The 20,012-nt window shown below is 43.8% G+C and overlaps 1 protein-coding gene across 4 annotated transcripts in view; it reads right to left on the minus strand.

Moving 5' to 3' along the window:
• Positions 1–20,012, minus strand: part of trps1 (trichorhinophalangeal syndrome I) — a 178,561-nt gene that overhangs the window by 89,720 nt on the left and 68,829 nt on the right. For all 4 annotated transcript variants that reach the window (XM_036971846.2, XM_036971843.2, XM_090227756.1 and 1 more), the window contains one exon: positions 9,644–10,316. In XM_036971846.2, the coding sequence (XP_036827741.2) occupies positions 9,644–10,316 (673 nt within the window). The remainder of the gene's footprint in view (positions 1–9,643; positions 10,317–20,012) is intronic.

Genomic DNA, 20,012 nt, shown 5'->3' on the forward strand with positions numbered 1-20,012 from the left:
CCTCAACCCCATCGAACACCTTTGGGACAAATTGGAACGCCGACTGCGAGCCAGGCCTAATCGCCAAACATCAGTGCCAGACCTCACTAATGCTCTTGTGACTGAATGGAAGCAAGTCCCCGCAGCAATGTTCCAACATCTAGTGGCTGTTATAGCAGCAAAGGGGGGACCAACTCCATATTAATGGACATGATTTTGGAATGAGATGTTCAACGAGAAGTTGTCCACATACTTTTGGACATGTAGTGTATGTATTCCTACTCAGATGAACTGGCTATGTTTGTCAACAGACAGGGTTAACTATGCTAATAGCTGTTGGGATCGTCCGCACGGATCTAAAGGCATATCTAACACTAGGAGAAACTTCTCCACACGCATTGGGAAGTTGTTACGCTAGGTAGCTGCTGTGCACATTCAGCTGTTGTGGAGAACAGCTTGTTCTAGTTTGTATGTTTGCTTAACCCACCCATCTCTCTACCCAATCCTGTTACTGCTGTTCTCTCTTTCACTCTCTTCTCTCATTCTTCTTCTCTTTCTCTCGTCAGCACAGGAGAAGTGGAGAGCAGAGGAGGCCTACTTACCCACTCCTCTTCCTCATTCCATCCTCCATCCATCCATCCCTCCAACCCCGCAAGCAGCTAAAGGAAAGCCATCAGCTTCAATTACTCAGGATCAGACAGACAAAATGGCACCGGAAGAAATGGCAGCAGTTTTCAGGGCATCCAACCAATTGTGCTAATATGTGGGTTTTTTCGCGTTATTTGTAACATATTTTGTAAATAATGTTTCTGCAACCATATCTTATGGCAAAAAACAGCTTCTGGATATCAGGACAGCGATCACTCACCTCAGATTAGACAACGTTTTTCTTCAACAAGCAAGACGCACAAGATATTCTCAAAACACCCGACAGGGCCAACATCCCTGTTATTTGCAAGAGGAAGCGACGAAGGTACAGAGGACAAAGAGCCGGATGCCTGGTCAGGACTCGGAAAAAGCGAGTGGGAAAGCTGCCGTTACCGTCAATACTACTCGCCAACTTGCAATCATTGGACAATAAACTAGATGAGGTACGATCACGAATATCCACCAACGGGACATCCAAAACTGTAATATCCTATGTTACACGGAATCGTGGCTGAATGACGATATTCAGCTAGCGGGATATACGCTGCACCGGCAAGATAGAACAGACGAGGGGGAGGGGGGGGGGGGGGTCTGTGCATATTTGTAAACAACAACTGGTGCACGAAATCTAAGGAAGTCTCTAGATTTTTCTCACCTGAAGTAGAGCATATTGTGATAAATTGCAGGCCACACTACTTGCCTAGAGAGTTTTCAGCTATACTTTTTATTTTTTATTTACCACCACAGACAGATGCTGGCACTAAGACCGCACTCAGTCACCTGTATAAGGAAATAAGCAAACAGGAAACCACTCACCCATAGGCGGCGTTCCTAGTGGCCGCAGACATTAATGCAGGGACACTTAAATCAGTTCTACCAAATTTCCATCAACATGTTAAATGTGCAACCAGAGGGGAAAATAATTATAGATCACCTATACTCCACACACAGAAACGCGTACAAAGCTCTCCCTCGCCCTCCATTTGGTAACTCCAACCACAACGCTATCCTCCTGATTCCTGCTTACAAGCAAAAATTAAAGCAGGAAGCAGCAGTGACTCAGTCTATAAAAAAGTGGTCAGATGAAGCAGATGCTAAACTACAGGACTGTTTTGCTATCACAGACTGGAACATGTTCCGGGATTCTTCCGATGGCATAAGAGTAAGACCTTTAAACAGGTCAACATACACAAGGCTGTGGGGCCAGATGGATTACCAAGACATGTGCTCCGGGCATGTGTTGACCAACTGGCAGGTGTCTTCACTGACATTTTTAACATGTCCCTGATTGAGTCTGTAATACCAACATGTTTCAAGCAGACCACCATAGTCCTGTGCCCAAGAACACAAAGGCAACCTGCCTAAATGACTACAGATCCGTAGCACTCAAGTCCGTAGCCATGAAGTGCTTTGAAAGGTTGGTCATGGCTCACATCAACACCATTATCCCAGAAACCCCATACCCACTCCAATTTGCATACGGTCCAAACAGATCCACAGATGGTGCAATCTCTATTGCACTCCACACTGCCCATTCCCACCTGGACAAAAGGAGCACTTATGTGAGAATGCTATTCATTGACTACAGCTCAGCGTTCAACACCATAGCACCCTCAAAGCTCATCACTAAGCTAAGGATCCTGGGACTAAACACCTCCCTCTGCAACTGGATCCTGAACTTCCTGACAGGCTGCCCTCAAGTGGTGAGGGTAGGTAGCAACACATCTGCCACGCTGATCCTCAACACTGGAGCTCCCCAGGGGTGCGTGCTCAGTCCCCTCCTGTACTCCCTGTTCACCCACGACTGCATGGCCAGGCACGACTCCAACACCATCATTAAGTTTGCAGACGACACAACAGTGGTAGGCCTGATCACCGACAATGACGAGACAGCCTATAGGGAGGAAGACAGAAAACTGGCCGAGTGGTGCAAGAATAAGAACCTATCCCTTAATGTAACCAAGACTAAGGAGATGATTGAGGACTACAGGAAAATAAAGTTAAATAAAGATTAAATAAAGTTGTAAAAAATATATATAAAAAAATTGGCCGAATCGGTGTCCAAAAATACCGATTTCCGATTGTTATGAAAACTTGAAATCGGCCCTAATTAATCGGCCCTTCCGATTAATCGGTCGACCTCTAACCTCAATCAGCCGGACTAACCGGTGTCTGTATGTAGCCTCGCTACTTTTATAGCCTCGCTACTGTATATAGCCTGTCTTTTTACTCTTGTTTTATTTCTTTACCTACCTATTGTTCACCTAATACCTTTTTTGCACTATTGGTTAGAGCCTGTAAGTAAGCATTTCACTGTAAGGTCTACAAATGTTGTGTTCAGCGCACGTGACAAATAAACTTTGATTTGATATTAGATGACATGGTAACTCCCTGTCCCACTCTCCTCTGTCAAAAAAAGGGAAATATATAAAAACACCAGGATGTTTGTGCCTACAAAATCCCTCTGGACTAATATCCTGGCAGATATTTAGTTCTTCAGAAACAACCCCCTCAGCAACAGCAGCATCCCCCCTGCCCTTCTTCCTCCTGAGTCTCTGCTGAGTGCGTACTCCAACTCCCCAACTCCCATCAAACGCCCTTAACCCAGACACCACTCCCCTCAGGTCATCTACGTCACCAGGGGTCAAATTGGAGCCCCAGGTGATTAATATGGCTTCACCTTATCACACACACACAACCCTCTCTATCTGCCTATTGAAGCCCTGTCTCTGTCTGAAGGAATTATTGGTTGATGTTAGAAGAACGACGTCAGTCTTTGCCTATGCCACTGGGATATCGAGAGAATCTAAGAACAGAACTGAATCAAATAAGCTGTGTGAAGGAATGGCCCATGGCAGCATCGGAGGGGGTTGGATCAAAAACATTCAGAGCGCGTCCTTGACAGACAAGCACTACTTTAATGCTATCCTCTACCTCCAAGGTGTTGAATAGAGATTTTATAAAAGTCAGAGGGATATTTCAACCCTGGAGACCAATACAAGTGGGCCTATTAACTCGTTTTGAGAAGTTTTGAGATGTGTGATGTTTCAGCCAGTCTGCAGGACTCAAAACTTGATTTCTAAATATCTGATTTGAGCTGTAGAAATCTTTAATAGTACAAAATAGTTTCATGAATGTATTTGTCATGTTGTAAAACTTGAGAAAGTAAGCTTTTGTCGTCACACACACACACATTACACGCTTGCATTGATCTGTTGGTGGGTTAAACCGCTAAACACCTGTTAGCAATAGACAGAGGAAGCAGCAGAGCAGAAGTTCAGCTACATAATTAACACAGACACCAGATCAGCCAATAACAGGTCAGTGGCATGTGGGTCGGCTAGCAACTGGCCGTCTCTGCATAGTTAAGACTGGTGGAAGCTGGGAGCTGTAACTTCACAGTGGCAGAGTGGAAGCTGTAACTTCACAGTGGCTGAGTGGAAGCTGTAACTTCACAGTGGCAGAGTGAAAGCTGGAACTTCACAGTGGCTGAGTGGAAGCTGTAACTTCACAGTGGCAGAGTGGAAGCTGGAACTTCACAGTGGCTGAGTGGAAGCTTGAACTTCACAGTGGCTGAGTGGAAGCTGGAGCTTCACAGTGGATGAGTGGAAGCTGGAACTTCACAGTGGCTGAGTGGAAGCTGGAACTTCACAGTGGCTGAGTGGAAGCTGGAACTTCACAGTGGCTGAGTGGAAGCTGGAACTTCACAGTGGCTGAGTGGAAGCTGGAACTTCACAGTGGCACGGTGCCTGATCTCCGTAACTCAGGGAGATGCTGTGGCTTCACAGTGGTTTGTTTAGCAGTGTGTGTGTGTCTATGTATGTATGTTTGCACACACATCTGAGTGGGTGTGAGTGTTTGTATCTGTGTGTGTTTGTATATGAGGGTGTGCGTACGTGCTTGCGTGTGTGTGTGTGCGAGCATGGCAGGGCAGAGCCTAATCAAGACAGGGGGAAGCTGGGAGTCAAGACTCAGACTCTTTAGTGAATACTGGCACAGCCCTTAAGAAGAGAGAGAGCCTGCGGGGCAGTGACTGCCATGAAGGCCAGAGGAGACTGGAGAAGGCCACACTTTGAACACAGTCATAATAGCTTAAGGTTGCACTGACTGGCAAGTCGTGTGAGAAATCAATTGACAACTCTAATAGGAGCTCTGCAACCATCAGTACTGTTGTACTGTCACTGATTGTTACTACTATAAATCATCATAAACCATCATAAACCCTGCTCCTGCTTTGAACCAGAGGATTTGTCATCGTGGTCGAAAAGAACAGACAGACTGACGGACAGACTTTCCATCACTTTCCTGTTAGCTATAATCAGGACCACCAGAGAAGAATTTGTCATTATGGCCCAGCAAAGCAACTGTGATAAATGATCTAGCTTAGTGATGAAAGTTCTGATTTCATATTGATAAGATTATAATTAATGGCAATAAATTATGTCATTGAACATGCAGGTGTTAATTTTTGCCAATCAAAATCCCCCCTCCTCTCCAGTGTCATGAATAAAATCTGTAATTTGTGACTAATATCGAGACACACAGCAAGATAAGCAAACTTAGGGATGACATGTCAGCAACAAACGCTGACACTACACATCCAAGTATATCGGACCAAATTATGAAAGACAAGAATTGTACTTTTGAATGCCGTAAAGTCAGTGTGGAAGAGGTGGAAAAATTATTGCTGTCTATCAACAATGACAAGCCACCGGGATCTGACAATCTGGATGGAAAATGATTGATGATAATAGCAGACAATATTGACACTCCTATTTGCCACATCTTCAATTTAAGCCTACTAGAGAGTGTGTGCCCTCAGGCCTGGAGGGAAGCTAAAGTCATTCCGCCACCCAAGAATAGTAAAGCCGCCTTTACTGGCTCAAATAGCCGACCAATCAGCCTGTTACCAACCCTTAGTGAACTTCTGGAAAAAATTGTGTTTGACCAAATACAATACTATTTCACAGTAAACAAATTGACAATAGAAGTTCAGCATGCATATAGGGAAGGACACTCAACAAGCACAGCACTTACAAAAATGACTGATGATTGACTGAGAGAAACTGATGGTAAAATTATTGTGGGGGCTGTCTTGTTAGACTTCAGTGCAGCTTTTGACATTATCGATCATAGTCTGCTGATGGAAAAATGTATGTGTTATGGCTTTACACCCCCTGCTATAATGTGGATTAAGAGTTACTTGTCTAACAGAACACAGAGGGTGTTCATTAATGGAAGCATCTCAAATATAATCCAGTTAGAATCAGGAATTCCCCAGGGTACCTGTTTAGGCCCCTTGCTTTTTTCAATTGTTAGTACAAATTGAAAAAAGCAAGGGGCCTAAACAGGTACCCTGGGGAATTCCTGATTCTAACTGGATTATATTTGAGATGCTTCCATTAATGAACACCCTCTGTGTTCTGTTAGACAAGTAACTATTTATCCACATTATAGCAGGGGGTGTAAAGCCATAACACATACATTTTTCCATCAGCAGACTATGATCGATAATGCCACTGACTTTGAGTAAAGCCAGAGTGTCTATGTATGCGGATGACTCAACACTATACACATCAACTACTATAGCGACTGAAATGACAACATTCAGCAAAGAGCTGCAGTAAGTTTCAGAGTGGGTGGCAAGGAATAAGTTAGCCCTAAATATTTCTAAAACTAAAAGCATAGAATTTTTAAAAGCATTGAATTTGGAATAAAACTCTCACTAAACCCTAAACCTCAAATAAACCTTGTAATAAATAATGTAGACATTCAACAAGTTGAGATGACTAAAATCCTTGGAGTTACACTAGATTGTAAACTGTCATGGTCAAAACATATTGATGCAGTAGTAGCTAAGATGGGGAGAAGTATGTCTATAATAAAGTGATGCTCTGCCATCTTAACAGCACCATCAACAAGGCAGGCCCAACAGGCCCTAGTTTTGTCACACCTTGACTACTGTTCAGTTGTGTGGTCAGGTGCCACAAAAAAGGACAGGATAATTGCAATTGGCTCAGAACAGGGCAGCACGGCTGGCCCTTGGATGTACATAGAGAGCAGATATTAATAATATGTCAATCTCTCCTGGTTCAAAGTGGAGGAGAGATTGACTTTATCACTACTTTTATTTATGAGAGGTATTGACATGTTGAATGCACCGAGCTGTCTGTCTAAACTACTGGCACACAGCACGTACACCCATGCATACCCCACAATACATGCCACAAGAGTTCTCTTCACAGTCCCCAAGTTCAGAACAGACTATGGGAAGCACAGAGTAGTAAATACAGCAATGACTACATGGAACTCTATTCCACATCAAGTACCTGACGCAAGCAGTAAAATTAGATTTAAAAAACAGATACAAAAACACCTTATGGAACAGCGGGGACTGTGAAGCAACACAAACATTGGCACAGACACATGCATACACACACACACACACACGATAACATACGCACTATACATACACATTCATTTAGTACTGTAGATATGTGGTAGCGGTGGAGTAAGGGCCTGAGGGCACACAGTATGTTGTGAGATCTGTGAATGTATTGTAATGTTTTGTAAACTGTATAAACTGCCTTAATTTTGCTGGACCCCAGGAAGAGTAGATGCTGCTTTGGGGATCCATAATAAACAAAAATACAAATACAAACCCATGTCACAGATTTAAACCTGAGAATATGAGTGGGATTTGAGAAAGTGAAGTACTAAACTGTGTGAGGCTAAGTACAAACCTGGTTTCTCAGGTTATTTTTGCTTTAAGAACACCTCCCTTTACTTTGCTTTGCCCCGTGTTATAATTCTAGGTGATGACTCATAAGCTAGGTCATGGTAACTGAAAAAACATTGTGACGATCGACGCTAAAAACCTCAGAGCCCTTCTGAGACCCATTAAGCCCTGAGCTGTCCCAAAACATTCTGATTCAACATTTCCTGAAGACTATGGTCTAATCTCCGCCCCCGCCCCAATCCTTTCACACACTGCGTTGACACGCCTTAGATAATGACTTAACCGCGCTGCTCAGCCGTGCCACGCCCTAGCCTGGCGTCTGCCAACACAGCCAGGGCTGCCAATGTCTCCCCAACCCAGAACTGTCCACAAAGAGAACGAAGAAAAAGAGAAATGCCAAAGACAACGGAGATAGACTAAGAGAGACTGAATAACGCACAAAAGCACATTATTCAAATCCACACAGCCCAGTTCTAATGTTGAGAGACAAAATCAGCTTTTTTTTTTTTTTTTAAACGAATGTGTTACATAAGACAATGATGGAGTTTGGATGGAGAGCTCGTAGGAAGTGCTGCTGTCCCCGTGGGCAGCTGACAGTTTCTCAATGTTCTGTGTCAAAGGGGTTGAATGAAACGTGGGTGAAGCACAGCAGATGGGAGCAAGAGATGATGTCAGAGCTTTGTGGGATAACCCGCCACCACCTCCCACCTCCCTCTGTTAAGTCCAGCCCTGCTTCAGTTCAAAGTAAACGCTAGACATAACATATGCAGACATGTCATGAAGCCGTTGAATCCACACTGAAATATATACAATTGCCTGACCTTGGAGAGAAGATATTTCGATTGGAGACCAACTTCGGAAGAATTACATTAAAGGCCTCTTTGTGAGGCAATTGTCTTCTTCTAATGGTGAATTCTAAGGCAGTCTGTTCCTGCCACGCCATGTCTCTCCACACCTTTATAACTACAGACAAGCCCCAAAAATAGTCTGCACCGCCAGTCTTATCTCTGACTTTAAACCCAGTTTTGTAGATATTTATGAAACGCACTAAGCATGACTGAATGGGGCCTGCAGGCATTTTTTGGCAAATATCCCGATGCTGAAGCCTCCACTGCACTGTACAGTATAAACACAGAACACGCACACACACATACACACACACATGCCAGATACTGCTGCTAATCTTTGTAATCAGTGTGATCTCTTCTCTCTGACAGTGTGTGAGGTGTGGGCTGATGACTCAAAGTTTTCTCTGCTGTCAAGTCTCCAAATCATTGCGAAGAGGCCTTCAAGATGGCCGCTGTGTTGATATATGTTATTTATTAACTTGTACACTATGTGCTGATGTCCGCTGAAAGACATGATTGACAGCCTGGGAATCAAACGACGATGTCGGATCCAAAAAGCCAAAGACCCGTTGGGAGTGCCAGAATGAGTGAGAACATTAACTCCAAAGCCAAATGAACCAGCGAGACAGATTCAATACAAACCGCACTGAGTCAATCAAGTCTTAATGGGAGATTCTTATCTCTGAATTAAAAGCAGCTGCATACAGAAAGGAAGGCCTCTATTGACAAATAGCCAGACATTTGTTTTCTCTCCGATTCTTCATTGAACCATTGTTTTTAGCTGTGGTGCGCGCGTGTGTGTGTGTGTGTGTGTGTGTGTGTGTGTGTGTGTGTGTGTGTGTGTGTGTGTGTGTGTGTGTGTGTGTGTGTGTGTGTGTGTGTGTGTGTGTGTGTGTGTGTGTGTGTGAGAGAGAGAGAGAGATATAGCCATTGTCGTGTCTGTAAGTCTCAGGGTGGCTGGAAACAATATCTCAATTAGACCGGTCGGAGCTCAGAGAGAGGGAGAACTAACCAGAGGCGGTTCATTCTGCTGTTCTGCTGGCTTGGTCTTACCTCATTAAGGCCGAGCAGGGGAGACAAACATCAGCTTTGGGGGATTGATAAACATGGTGGGAGACTAGAGCGAGACTCTAAGGATGAGAAGGATGTGAGGGATGAGAACATAACAGAGGCTCTCTGGTGTGGCACAACTCGGAGCACCACCATTCATCATTCAGGGACGATGGCTTCAAAATGGCTTCCGCCTTGGTTCTCTCTCTCTCTGCACTGCAGTGACCTCCAGCAGAGCACAGCAGCAGAACTTAGGCCATTAAAACACAGGAGAATAGTCCAAAATAGGCTGTTTTCATGAACAGAGATGGGTAGTGGAGTGAAAAAAACAAAACAAGAGAGAGGGTGAGGAAGGAGAGAGAGTGGAGAATTTACTTACCCTTAGGAGCGACTGGGACTCCTCCTTGGCGGCCTTGCCTTCGGTGGGTGAGGAGTACTGCTGCACCAGATGCCCGGGCTTCTCGGCACCGCCCTGGGGCTGTCCTGACAGGAAGGCCTTGGTGTCGACCCCCCCCAGGCTGAACACCAGGCCTGGGGAGTCCCTGAGCACCGCTGACCCCCCCTTCTGCTGGTGGTGCTGTTGCTCCTGAGAGGCGGCCACAGCATTGAGTAGATGCAGGGCGCCCTGGGGATACTGGGCCGGACTACCCCTCAGTATGTCCCCGGCCCGCTCCTTAGGCACCCATACTAGGCCTGCTGCGTGGGATTGGGCCTGGGCCTCTCTGGCCTCCACCCATCCCTTGGGGCCCTGGGTGTCCTTCTCGTCCAGGGCCTCACTCTTCACCCCTCCCTCGGCACCCGGCCCTGCCTCAGCGGCGCGACCCTCCGGGGGAACCAGACTGTAGAGCTTGAGGTCGCCCTTGCTCTCCTCCTTGATGCTGAGGGTGGAGGGGGTGGTGGCGGAGCAGCCATTGGTGGTGGCGGAGGAAGCGGAGGGATGAGAGGAGGTGGAGGAATCCTGGCAGTGGGCCGTGTTGAAGTGATCCAGAAGTGATGAGGTGTCAGAGGCCGTAAAGCTGCAGTGGCGGCACCGGCAGCAGCCGTGGACTCTCCTACAGGCGGAAGACAATGGAAGGGTTAATGGGAGGGAGAGTCTACATGGACAGACATGGAGGGAGGTAGACAATATCAGAGGATGAATAGTGTGCCAGTCTTGACCACGAGAAAGCATACATCGACAGGCAGTGAGAAATATCATCAGGAAATGAATACCAGCGCAACCTTGGTCAACATGAGTATGTTTTTTAATCAAAACATTATGGGTTCAATCAATTTCAATTGAATGGCTAACTCTATCTCGCGCTCATCTCACAAGCATTCTCCAACCTTCGACCATCATATACTGTATCAAATTCACCAATAATTACGATACACCACATGACAACTTCAGCTAAATAACCAGTTGGGTTTTGCTCAGAACCACAATGAACCATCACAGCAGGTTCAAAATGCTTTCATTTCCTGTTAACGTAGCCATGTCTGCACAGAGATGTCCAATGCATGGATGTCCAAATAAATAAACACAACTTCCTCGCCCCCTCCTGTTTATTTTACCAGCATCAACAAGAGTGCTAGGAGTGTGGCCATTCATCCATAGCCTCAACTTTTCAGACTTATAAGCACGCATGCACGCCTCCAAAAGGCATAGTGATCAAAGAGCAGTTACATTATGAATAACTAACTACATTGTTGAAAAAAGGCATAGTGATCAAAGGGCAGTTACATTATGAATAACTAACTACATTGTTGAAAAAAGGCATAGTGATCAAATGGCAGTTACATTATGAATAACTAACTACATTGTTGAAAAAAGGCATAGTGATCAAAGAGCAGTTACATTATGAATAACTAACTACATTGTTGAAAAAAGGCATAGTGATCAAAGGGCAGTTACATTATGAATAACTAACTACATTGTTGAAAAAAGGCATAGTGATCAAAGGGCAGTTACATTATGAATAACTAACTACATTGTTGAAAAAAGGCATAGTGATCAAAGGGCAGTTACATTATGAATAACTAACTACATTGTTGAAAAAAGGCATAGTGATCAAAGGGCAGTTACATTATGAATAACTAACTACATTGTTGAAAAAAGGCATAGTGATCAAAGGGCAGTTACATTATGAATAACTAACTACATTGTTGAAAAAAGGCATAGTGATCAAAGGGCAGTTACATTATGAATAACTAACTACATTGTTGAAAAAAGGCATAGTGATCAAAGGGCAGTTACATTATGAATAACTAACTAACTACATTGTTGAAAAAAGGCATAGTGATCAAAGGGCAGTTACATTATGAATAACTAACTAACTACATTGTTGAAAAAAGGCATAGTGATCAAAGAGCAGTTACATTATGAATAACTAACTACATTGTTGAAAAAAGGCATAGTGATCAAAGGGCAGTTACATTATGAATAACTAACTACATTGTTGAAAAAAGGCATAGTGATCAAAGGGCAGTTACATTATGAATAACTAACTAACTACATTGTTGAAAAAAGGCATAGTGATCAAAGGGCAGTTACATTATGAATAACTAACTACATTGTTGAAAAAAGGCATAGTGATCAAAGGGCAGTTACATTATGAATAACTAACTACATTGTTGAAAAAAGGCATAGTGATCAAAGGGCAGTTACATTATGAATAACTAACTAACTACATTGTTGAAAAAAGGCATAGTGATCAAAGGGCAGTTACATTATGAATAACTAACTACATTGTTGAAAAAAGGCATAGTGATCAAAGGGCAGTTACATTATGAATAACTAACTAACTACATTGTTGAAAAAAGGCATAGTGATCAAAGGGCAGTTACATTATGAATAACTAACTACATTGTTGAAAAAAGGCATAGTGATCAAAGAGCAGTTACATTATGAATAACTAACTACATTGTTGAAAAAAGGCATAGTGATCAAAGGGCAGTTACATTATGAATAACTAACTACATTGTTGAAAAAAGGCAACGTCCTGTCAGCTTCTCTTTAACTCTACACTCTACAAAAAAAAGGTGCTATCTAGAACCTAAAAGGGTTCTTCGGCTTTCCCCATAGGATAACCCTTTGAAGAACGCTTTTGGGTTTCAGGTAGAACCCTTTTGAGTTCCACCCTTTCCAAAAAGGGTTCTACCTGGAACTAAAAAGGGTTCTTCTATGGGGAGAGCCGAATAACTAATTTGGAACCCTTTCTTCTCAAAGTTTAATCTAAATATGAAGCAAAAGATATTTAGAATTTCTTCCTCCCACCTACCTCCAACTGAAAGGCAAACAAAACAAACAAAAACAACAACAAAAAGTAATTGTTATTGCATTTGTATTGTTGCATTCTAGGATTTAACACTCACAAATTTAATTTATTCCAAAACGCTATACAGTGCATTTGGAAAGTATTCAGGCCCCTTTACTTTTTCCACATTTTGCCTTAAGTTACAGCCTTATTCTAAAATGTATTAAATTGTTTATTTCTCCCATCAATCTACACACAATACCCATAATGACAAAAAGATGTTTAGAAATGTTTGCAAATTTATTAAAGAGAAAAACTGAAATATCACATTTACATACAGTTGAAGTCGGAAGATTACATACACTTCGGTTGGAGTCATTAAAACTAGTTTTTCAACCACTCCACAAATGTCTTGTTAACAAACTATAGTTTTGGCAAGTCGGTTAGGACATCTACTTTGTGCATGACACAATACATGTTTTCCGTTCAATTGTTTACAGACAGATTATTTCACTTATAAATTACTGCATCACAATTCCAGTGGGTCAGAAGTTTACATACACTAAGTTGACTGTGCCTTTAAACAGCTTGGAAAATTCCAGAAAATTATGTCATGGCTTTAGAAGCTTCTGATAGGCTAATTTACATAAATTGAGTCAATTGGGGGTGTACCTGTGGATGTATTTCAAGACCTACCTTCAAACTCAGTGCCTCTTTGCTTGACATCATGGGAAAATCAAGAGAAATCAGCCAAGACCTCAGGAAAAAAATGCTAGACCTCCACAAGTCTGGTTCATCCTTGGGAGCAATTTCCAAACACCTAAAGGTACCACATTCATCTGTACAAACAATAATACGTTAGTATAAACACCATGGGACCACGCAGACGTCACACCCCTCAGGAAGGAGACGCATTCTGTCTCATAGAGATGAACGTACTTTGGTGCAAAAAGTGCAAATCTATCCCAGAGCAACAGCAAAGGACCTTGTGAAAATGCTGGAGGAAACCGGTACAAAAGTATCTATATCCACAGTAAAACGAGTCCTATATTGACATAACCTGAAGGCCGCTCAGCAAAGAAGATGCCACTGCTCCAAAATCGGCATAAAAAAGGCAGACTACGGTTTGCAACTGCACATGGGGACAAAGATTGTACTTTTTGGGAAGCTTGATGAAGGCTAACCGAAACGTTTGACCCAAGTTAAACAATTTAAAGGCAATGCTACCAAATTTGGTATTTTTTTCCCCTTTATTTAACTTGGCAAGTCAGTTAAGAACAAAATCTTATTTTCAATGATGGCCTAGGAACAATGGGTTAACTGCTTTGTTCAGGGGCAGAACGCTGGGGGATTTGATCTTGCAACATTTCAGTTATGAGTCCAACGCGCTAACCACTAGGCCATCTGCCGTCCCAAATATTCATTGAGTGTATGTAAACTTCTGACCCACTGGGAATGTGTTGAAATAAAATATGAAATAAATCATTCTCTATACTATTATTCTGACATTTCACATTCCTAACATAAAGTGGTAATCCTAACTGGCCTAACACAGGGAATTTTTACTAGGATTCAATGTCAGGAATTGTGAAAAAGTGAGTTTAAATGTATTTGACTAAGGTGTATGTAAACTTCCGACTTCAACTGTAAGTATTCAGACCCTTTACTCAGTACTTTGTTGAAGCACCTTTGGCAGCGATTACAGCCTTGAGTCTTCTTGGGTATGACCCTACAAGCTTGGCACACCTGTAATCTTTTCTGTAGATACTCTCAAGCTCTTTCAGGTTAGTTAGATGGGGAGCATTGCTGCACAGCTATTTTCAGGTCTCTCCAGAGTTTTTAGGGTTCAAGGCTCTGGCTGGACCACTCAAAGACATTCAGAGACTTGTCCACTCCTGCATTGTCTTGGCTGTGTGCTTAGAGTTGTTTTCCTGTTGCACGGTGAACCTTCGCCCCCCAGTCTGAGGTCCTGAGCACTCTGGAGCAGGTTTTCAACAAGGATTTCCCGGTAATTTTCTCCGTTCATCTTTGCCTTGATCCTGACTAGTCTCCCAGTCCGTGCCGTTGAAAAACATCCCCACAGCATGATGCTGCCACCTCCATGCTTCACTGTAGTGATGGTGAAAAATTTCATCCAGATGTGACACTTGGCAATCAGGCAAAAGAGTTCTATCTTGGTTTCATCAGACCAGAGAATCATGTTTCTCATGGTCAAATTGTCTTTAGGGGCATTTTGGAAAACTCCAAGCAGGCTGTCGTGTGCCTCTGTATAACGTAACAAAATTTGGTGGTCAAGAGATTTTCGGAAATGTTGGTAAATTCGTTTTTATTGTTAAAAGATATTATGAAAGAGAATGGTGTTTTTTCACTATGTAAACTATGTAAAATTTGGTTGTTCAATGACAAACATGTATTTGTTTAAAATCTATCACTTGAACGTTTCAGTTTCTGAGACACAAATGTTAATTTCTTTGGGCAAAATGCTATATACCTGCCGTACTTTCAGAAAAATAAGTAGTACTGCTAGGTTTTACACAGTCAAATGTCACAAATAACTAAATGGTTTTTTTTAATATTACATTTTTTACAAATTATACATTTGTGTCAAAGTTGTGTCAATCAATATACAGTACCAGTCTTTCTTTATTTTTTACTATTTTCTACATTGTAGAATAATACTGAAGACATCAAAACTATGAAATAACACATATGGAATCATGTAGTAAACAAAAAAGTGTTAAATAAATCAAATTATATTTTAGATTTTCGTTTCTTAAAGGTAGCCACCCAGACCAAAGGACTGATGTCCATTCATCATGTTTTTTGGTCCAAGCAAGTCTCTTCTTATTATTGGTGTCCTTTAGTAGTGGTTTCTTTGCAGCAATTAGACCTTGAAGGCCTGATTCACTCAGTCTCTTCTGAACAGTTGATGTTGAGATGTGTCTGTTGAACTCTGTGAAGCATTTATTTGGGCTGCAATCTGAGGTGCAGTTAACTCTAATGAACTTGTCATCTGCAGTAGAGGTAACTCTTGGTCTACCTTTCCTGTGGTGGTCCTCATGAGAGCCACTTTCATCATAGCACATGACATGACATTTTTTGCGACAGCACTTGAAGAAACTTTCAAAGTTCTTGAAATGTTCCGGCTTGACTTACCATCATGTCTAAAAGTAATGATCAACTGTAATTTCCCTTTACTTTTTTGAGCTGTTCTTGCCATAATATGGACTTAGTCTTTTACCAAATAGGGCTATCTTATGTATACCACCACTACCTTGTCACAACACAACTGATTGGCTCAAACACATTAAGAAGGAAAGAAATTCCACAAATGAACTTCTAACAAGGCAAACCTGTTAATTGAAATGCATGACAGTTTACTACCTCATGAAGCTGGTTGAGAGAATGCCAAGAGTGTGCAAAGTTGTCATCAAGGCAAAGGGTGGCGACTTTGAAGGATCTCCTATATGAAATATATTTTGATTTGTTTAACACTTTTTTGATTACTGCATGATTCCATATGTGTTATTTTATAGTTTTTATGTCTTCACTATTATTCTACAATGTAGAAAATAGTAGAAATAAAGAAAAACCCTGGAATGAGTAGGCGTGTCCAAACTTTTGACAAGTACTGTGTGTATATATATACAGTGCCTTGCGAAAGTATTCGGCCCCCTTGAACTTTGCGACCTTTTGCCACATTTCAGGCTTCAAACATAAAGATATAAAACTGTATTTTTTTTGTGAAGAATCAACAACAAGTGGGACACAATCATGAAGTGGAACGACATTTATTGGATATTTCAAACTTTTTTAACAAATCAAAATCTGAAAAATTGGGCGTGCAAAATTATTCAGCCCCTTTACTTTCAGTGCAGCAAACTCTCTCCAGAAGTTCAGTGAGGATCTCTGAATGATCCAATGTTGACCTAAATGACTAATGATGATAAATACAATCCACCTGTGTGTAATCAAGTCTCCGTATAAATGCACCTGCACTGTGATAGTCTCAGAGGTCTGTTAAAAGCGCAGAGAGCATCATGAAGAACAAGGAACACACCAGGCAGGTCCGAGATACTGTTGTGAAGAAGTTTAAAGCCGGATTTGGATACAAAAATATTTCCCAAGCTTTAAACATCCCAAGGAGCACTGTGCAAGCGATAATATTGAAATGGAAGGAGTATCAGACCACTGCAAATCTACCAAGACCTGGCCGTCCCTCTAAACTTTCAGCTCATACAAGGAGAAAACTGATCAGAGATGCAGCCAAGAGGCCCATGATCACTCTGGATGAACTGCAGAGATCTACAGCTGAGGTGGGAGACTCTGTCCATAGGACAACAATCAGTCGTATATTGCACAAATCTGGCCTTTATGGAAGAGTGGCAAGAAGAAAGCCATTTCTTAAAGATATCCATAAAAAGTGTTGTTTAAAGTTTGCCACAAATTGATGGGAAGATGGATGGAGCCAAATACAGGACCATTCTGGAAGAAAAAAGACCTGAGACTGGGACGGAGATTTGTCTTCCAACAAGACAATGATCCAAAACATAAAGCAAAATCTACAATGGAATGGTTCAAAAATAAACATATCCAGGTGTTAGAATGGCCAAGTCAAAGTCCAGACCTGAATCCAATCGAGAATCTGTGGAAAGAACTGAAAACTGCTGTTCACAAATGCTCTCCATCCAACCTCACTGAGCTCGAGCTCTTTTGCAAGGAGGAATGGGAAAAAATGTCAGTCTCTCGATGTGCAAAACTGATAGAGACATACCCCAAGCGACTTACAGCTGTAATCGCAGCAAAAGGAGGCTTTTTGAAAGTGCTTGAAAATCGGCAAGTCCTCGTCCTTGTAAAGTTGTCAGTCGGATTTCTGTCATCACTACTATAGATGGCAAGCTAATCAAACACTATTTGGATTAGAGGTCGACCGATTAATCGGAATGGCCGATTAATTAGGGCCGATTTCATAATAATCGGAAATCAGTATTTTTGGACACCGATTTGGGCGCTTATTTAATGTAAAAAAAAATTTTTACACCTTTATTTATCCTTTATTTAACTAGGCAAGTCAGTTAACACATTCTTATTTTCAATAACGGCCTAGGAATGGTGGGTTAACTGCCTTGTTCAGGGGCAGAACGACAGAGTTTTACCTTGTCAGCTCGGGGATTCAATCTTGCAACCTTACAGTTAACTAGTCCAACGCTCTAACCACCTGCTTTACATTGCACTCCACGAGGAGACTGTCACGTTCTGACCTTAATTTCATTTGTTTTGTATTTATTTAGTATGGTCAGGGCGTGAGTTGGGTGGGCAGTCTATGTTTGTTTTTCTATGTTTTGGGGCATTTCTATGTTTTGGCCTAGTATGGTTCTCAATCAGAGGCAGGTGTCATTAGTCTCTGATTGAGAATCATACTTAGGTAGCCTGGGTTGCACTGTTTGTTTGTGGGTGATTGTCTATGTTGATGGCTTGTTTCAGCGCAGCTCGCATTAGCTTCACGGTTGTTATTTTGTTTACTGGTTTTGTATAGTTTTCAGTGTTCAGTACTTTCTTGATTAAAGATTTACCATGGACACTTACCACGCCGCATATTGGTCCTCTGATCCTTTTCGCCTCTCCTCTTCAGATGAAGAGGAAGACGACCGTGACAGAATCACCCACCAACCTAGGACCAAGCGGCGTGGTAAAAGACAGCGACGACAGCAGCAGCAGCAACCACAACAGCGGCCAGCATCACAGGACTACACCACTTGGGAGGAGATAGACGGACGGGCGATCGACCCAGGGAGAGTGCCGGAGCCCGCCTGGGATTCGATGGAGCAGTGCCAGGAGGGTAACAGGAGAATGAGGTTGGCGAAGGCAGCACGGCAGTGCCACAGGTACGAGAGGCAGCCCCCCAAAAATGTTGGGGGGGGGCACACGAGGGGTGGAGCTAAGCCAGGTAGCAGACCTGCGCTCACTCCTCGTGGTTATTATAAGCAGCGCGTTACTGGTCAGGCACCGTGTTATGCGGTTAAGCGCACGGTGTCGCCAGTACGTGTCCATAGCCCGGTGCGCTATAGGACAGCCCCCCGAGAGTGTCATGCGAGCGCGGGCATCGAGCCAGGGCGTATGGTGCCTGCTCATCGGGTCTGGTCACCAGTACGCAGTTTTGGTCCAGGGTATCCTGCGCCAGCTCTGCGTGCTGTGTCTCCGGGGCGCTGGGAGGGTGCAGTGCGTCCTCTGCCTGCACTCCGCTCGTGCCGGGCGAATGTGGGAATGGAGCCTAAGGGAGAGGTGCGTGTAGTAAGCACTAGATCTCCCGTGCTTACCCACAGCCCGGTTCAACCTGTGCCTGCACTCTGGAGGGTCCGGGCTAGAGTGGTTATCCAGCCTGGGGAAGTGGTGCCAAGGTTGCGCACCAGAGCTCCAGTGCTCCCCCACAGCCCGGTCCTTCATGTGCCTCCTCCTAATCCCAAGCCTCCTGAAGGTCTCCCCAGCCTGGTGGTTCCTGTGGCAGCCCCACGCACCAGGCTGTCTCTCTGTCTCCTCCCTGCAGGTGGTCTTGTCTGTCCGGCGCTGTTGCCGGAGTCTCCCGCCTGTCCGGCGCTGTTGCCGGAGTCTCCCGCCTGTCCGGCGCTGTTGCCGGAGGCTCCCGCCTGTCCGGCGCTGCTGCCGGAGTCTCCCGCCTGTCCGGCGCTGCTGCCGGAGTCTCCCGCCTGTCCGGTGCTGCTGCCGGAGTCTCCCGCCTGTCCGGCGCTGCTGCCGGAGTCTGAGGCGCCAGAGCTCCTCAGCCCAGAGGCGCCAGAGCCCCTCAGCCCAGAGGCGCCAGAGCCCCTCTGTCCCGAGCAGCCGCCCCTCTGTCCCGAGCAGCCGCCCCTCTGTCCCGAGCTGCCGCCCCTCTGTCCCGAGCTGCCGCCCCTCTGTCCCGAGCTGCTGCCCCTCTGTCCATTGAGAGGAGTGGCCATGGTTAGGACAATGAGACGGACTAAGACAATGGCGAAGTGGGGTCAGCCGCCACCGCGGACAGACGCCCACCCAGACCCTCCCCTATAGGTCAAGGTTTTGCGACCGGAGTCCGCACCTTTGGGGGGGGGGGGGTACTGTCACGTTCTGACCTTAATTTCATTTGTTTTGTATTTATTTAGTATGGTCAGGGCGTGAGTTGGGTGGGCAGTCTATGTTTGTTTTTCTATGTTTTGGGGCATTTCTATGTTTCGGCCTAGTATGGTTCTCAATCAGAGGCAGGTGTCATTAGTCTCTGATTGAGAATCATACTTAGGTAGCCTGGGTTGCACTGTTTGTTTGTGGGTGATTGTCTATGTTGATGGCTTGTTTTAGCGCAGCTCGCATTAGCTTCAAGGTTGTTATTTTGTTTACTGGTTTTGTATAGTTTTCAGTGTTCAGTACTTTCTTGATTAAAGATTTACCATGGACACTTACCACGCCGCATATTGGTCCTCTGATCCTTTTCGCCTCTCCTCTTCAGATGAAGAGGAGGACGACCGTGACAGAGACTGCCTGTTA

This window comes from Oncorhynchus mykiss, chromosome 30, assembly GCF_057628025.1.
Source record: "Oncorhynchus mykiss isolate SJ-2025 chromosome 30, ASM5762802v1, whole genome shotgun sequence".
NCBI classification, from domain to species: Eukaryota; Metazoa; Chordata; class Actinopteri; order Salmoniformes; family Salmonidae; genus Oncorhynchus; species Oncorhynchus mykiss.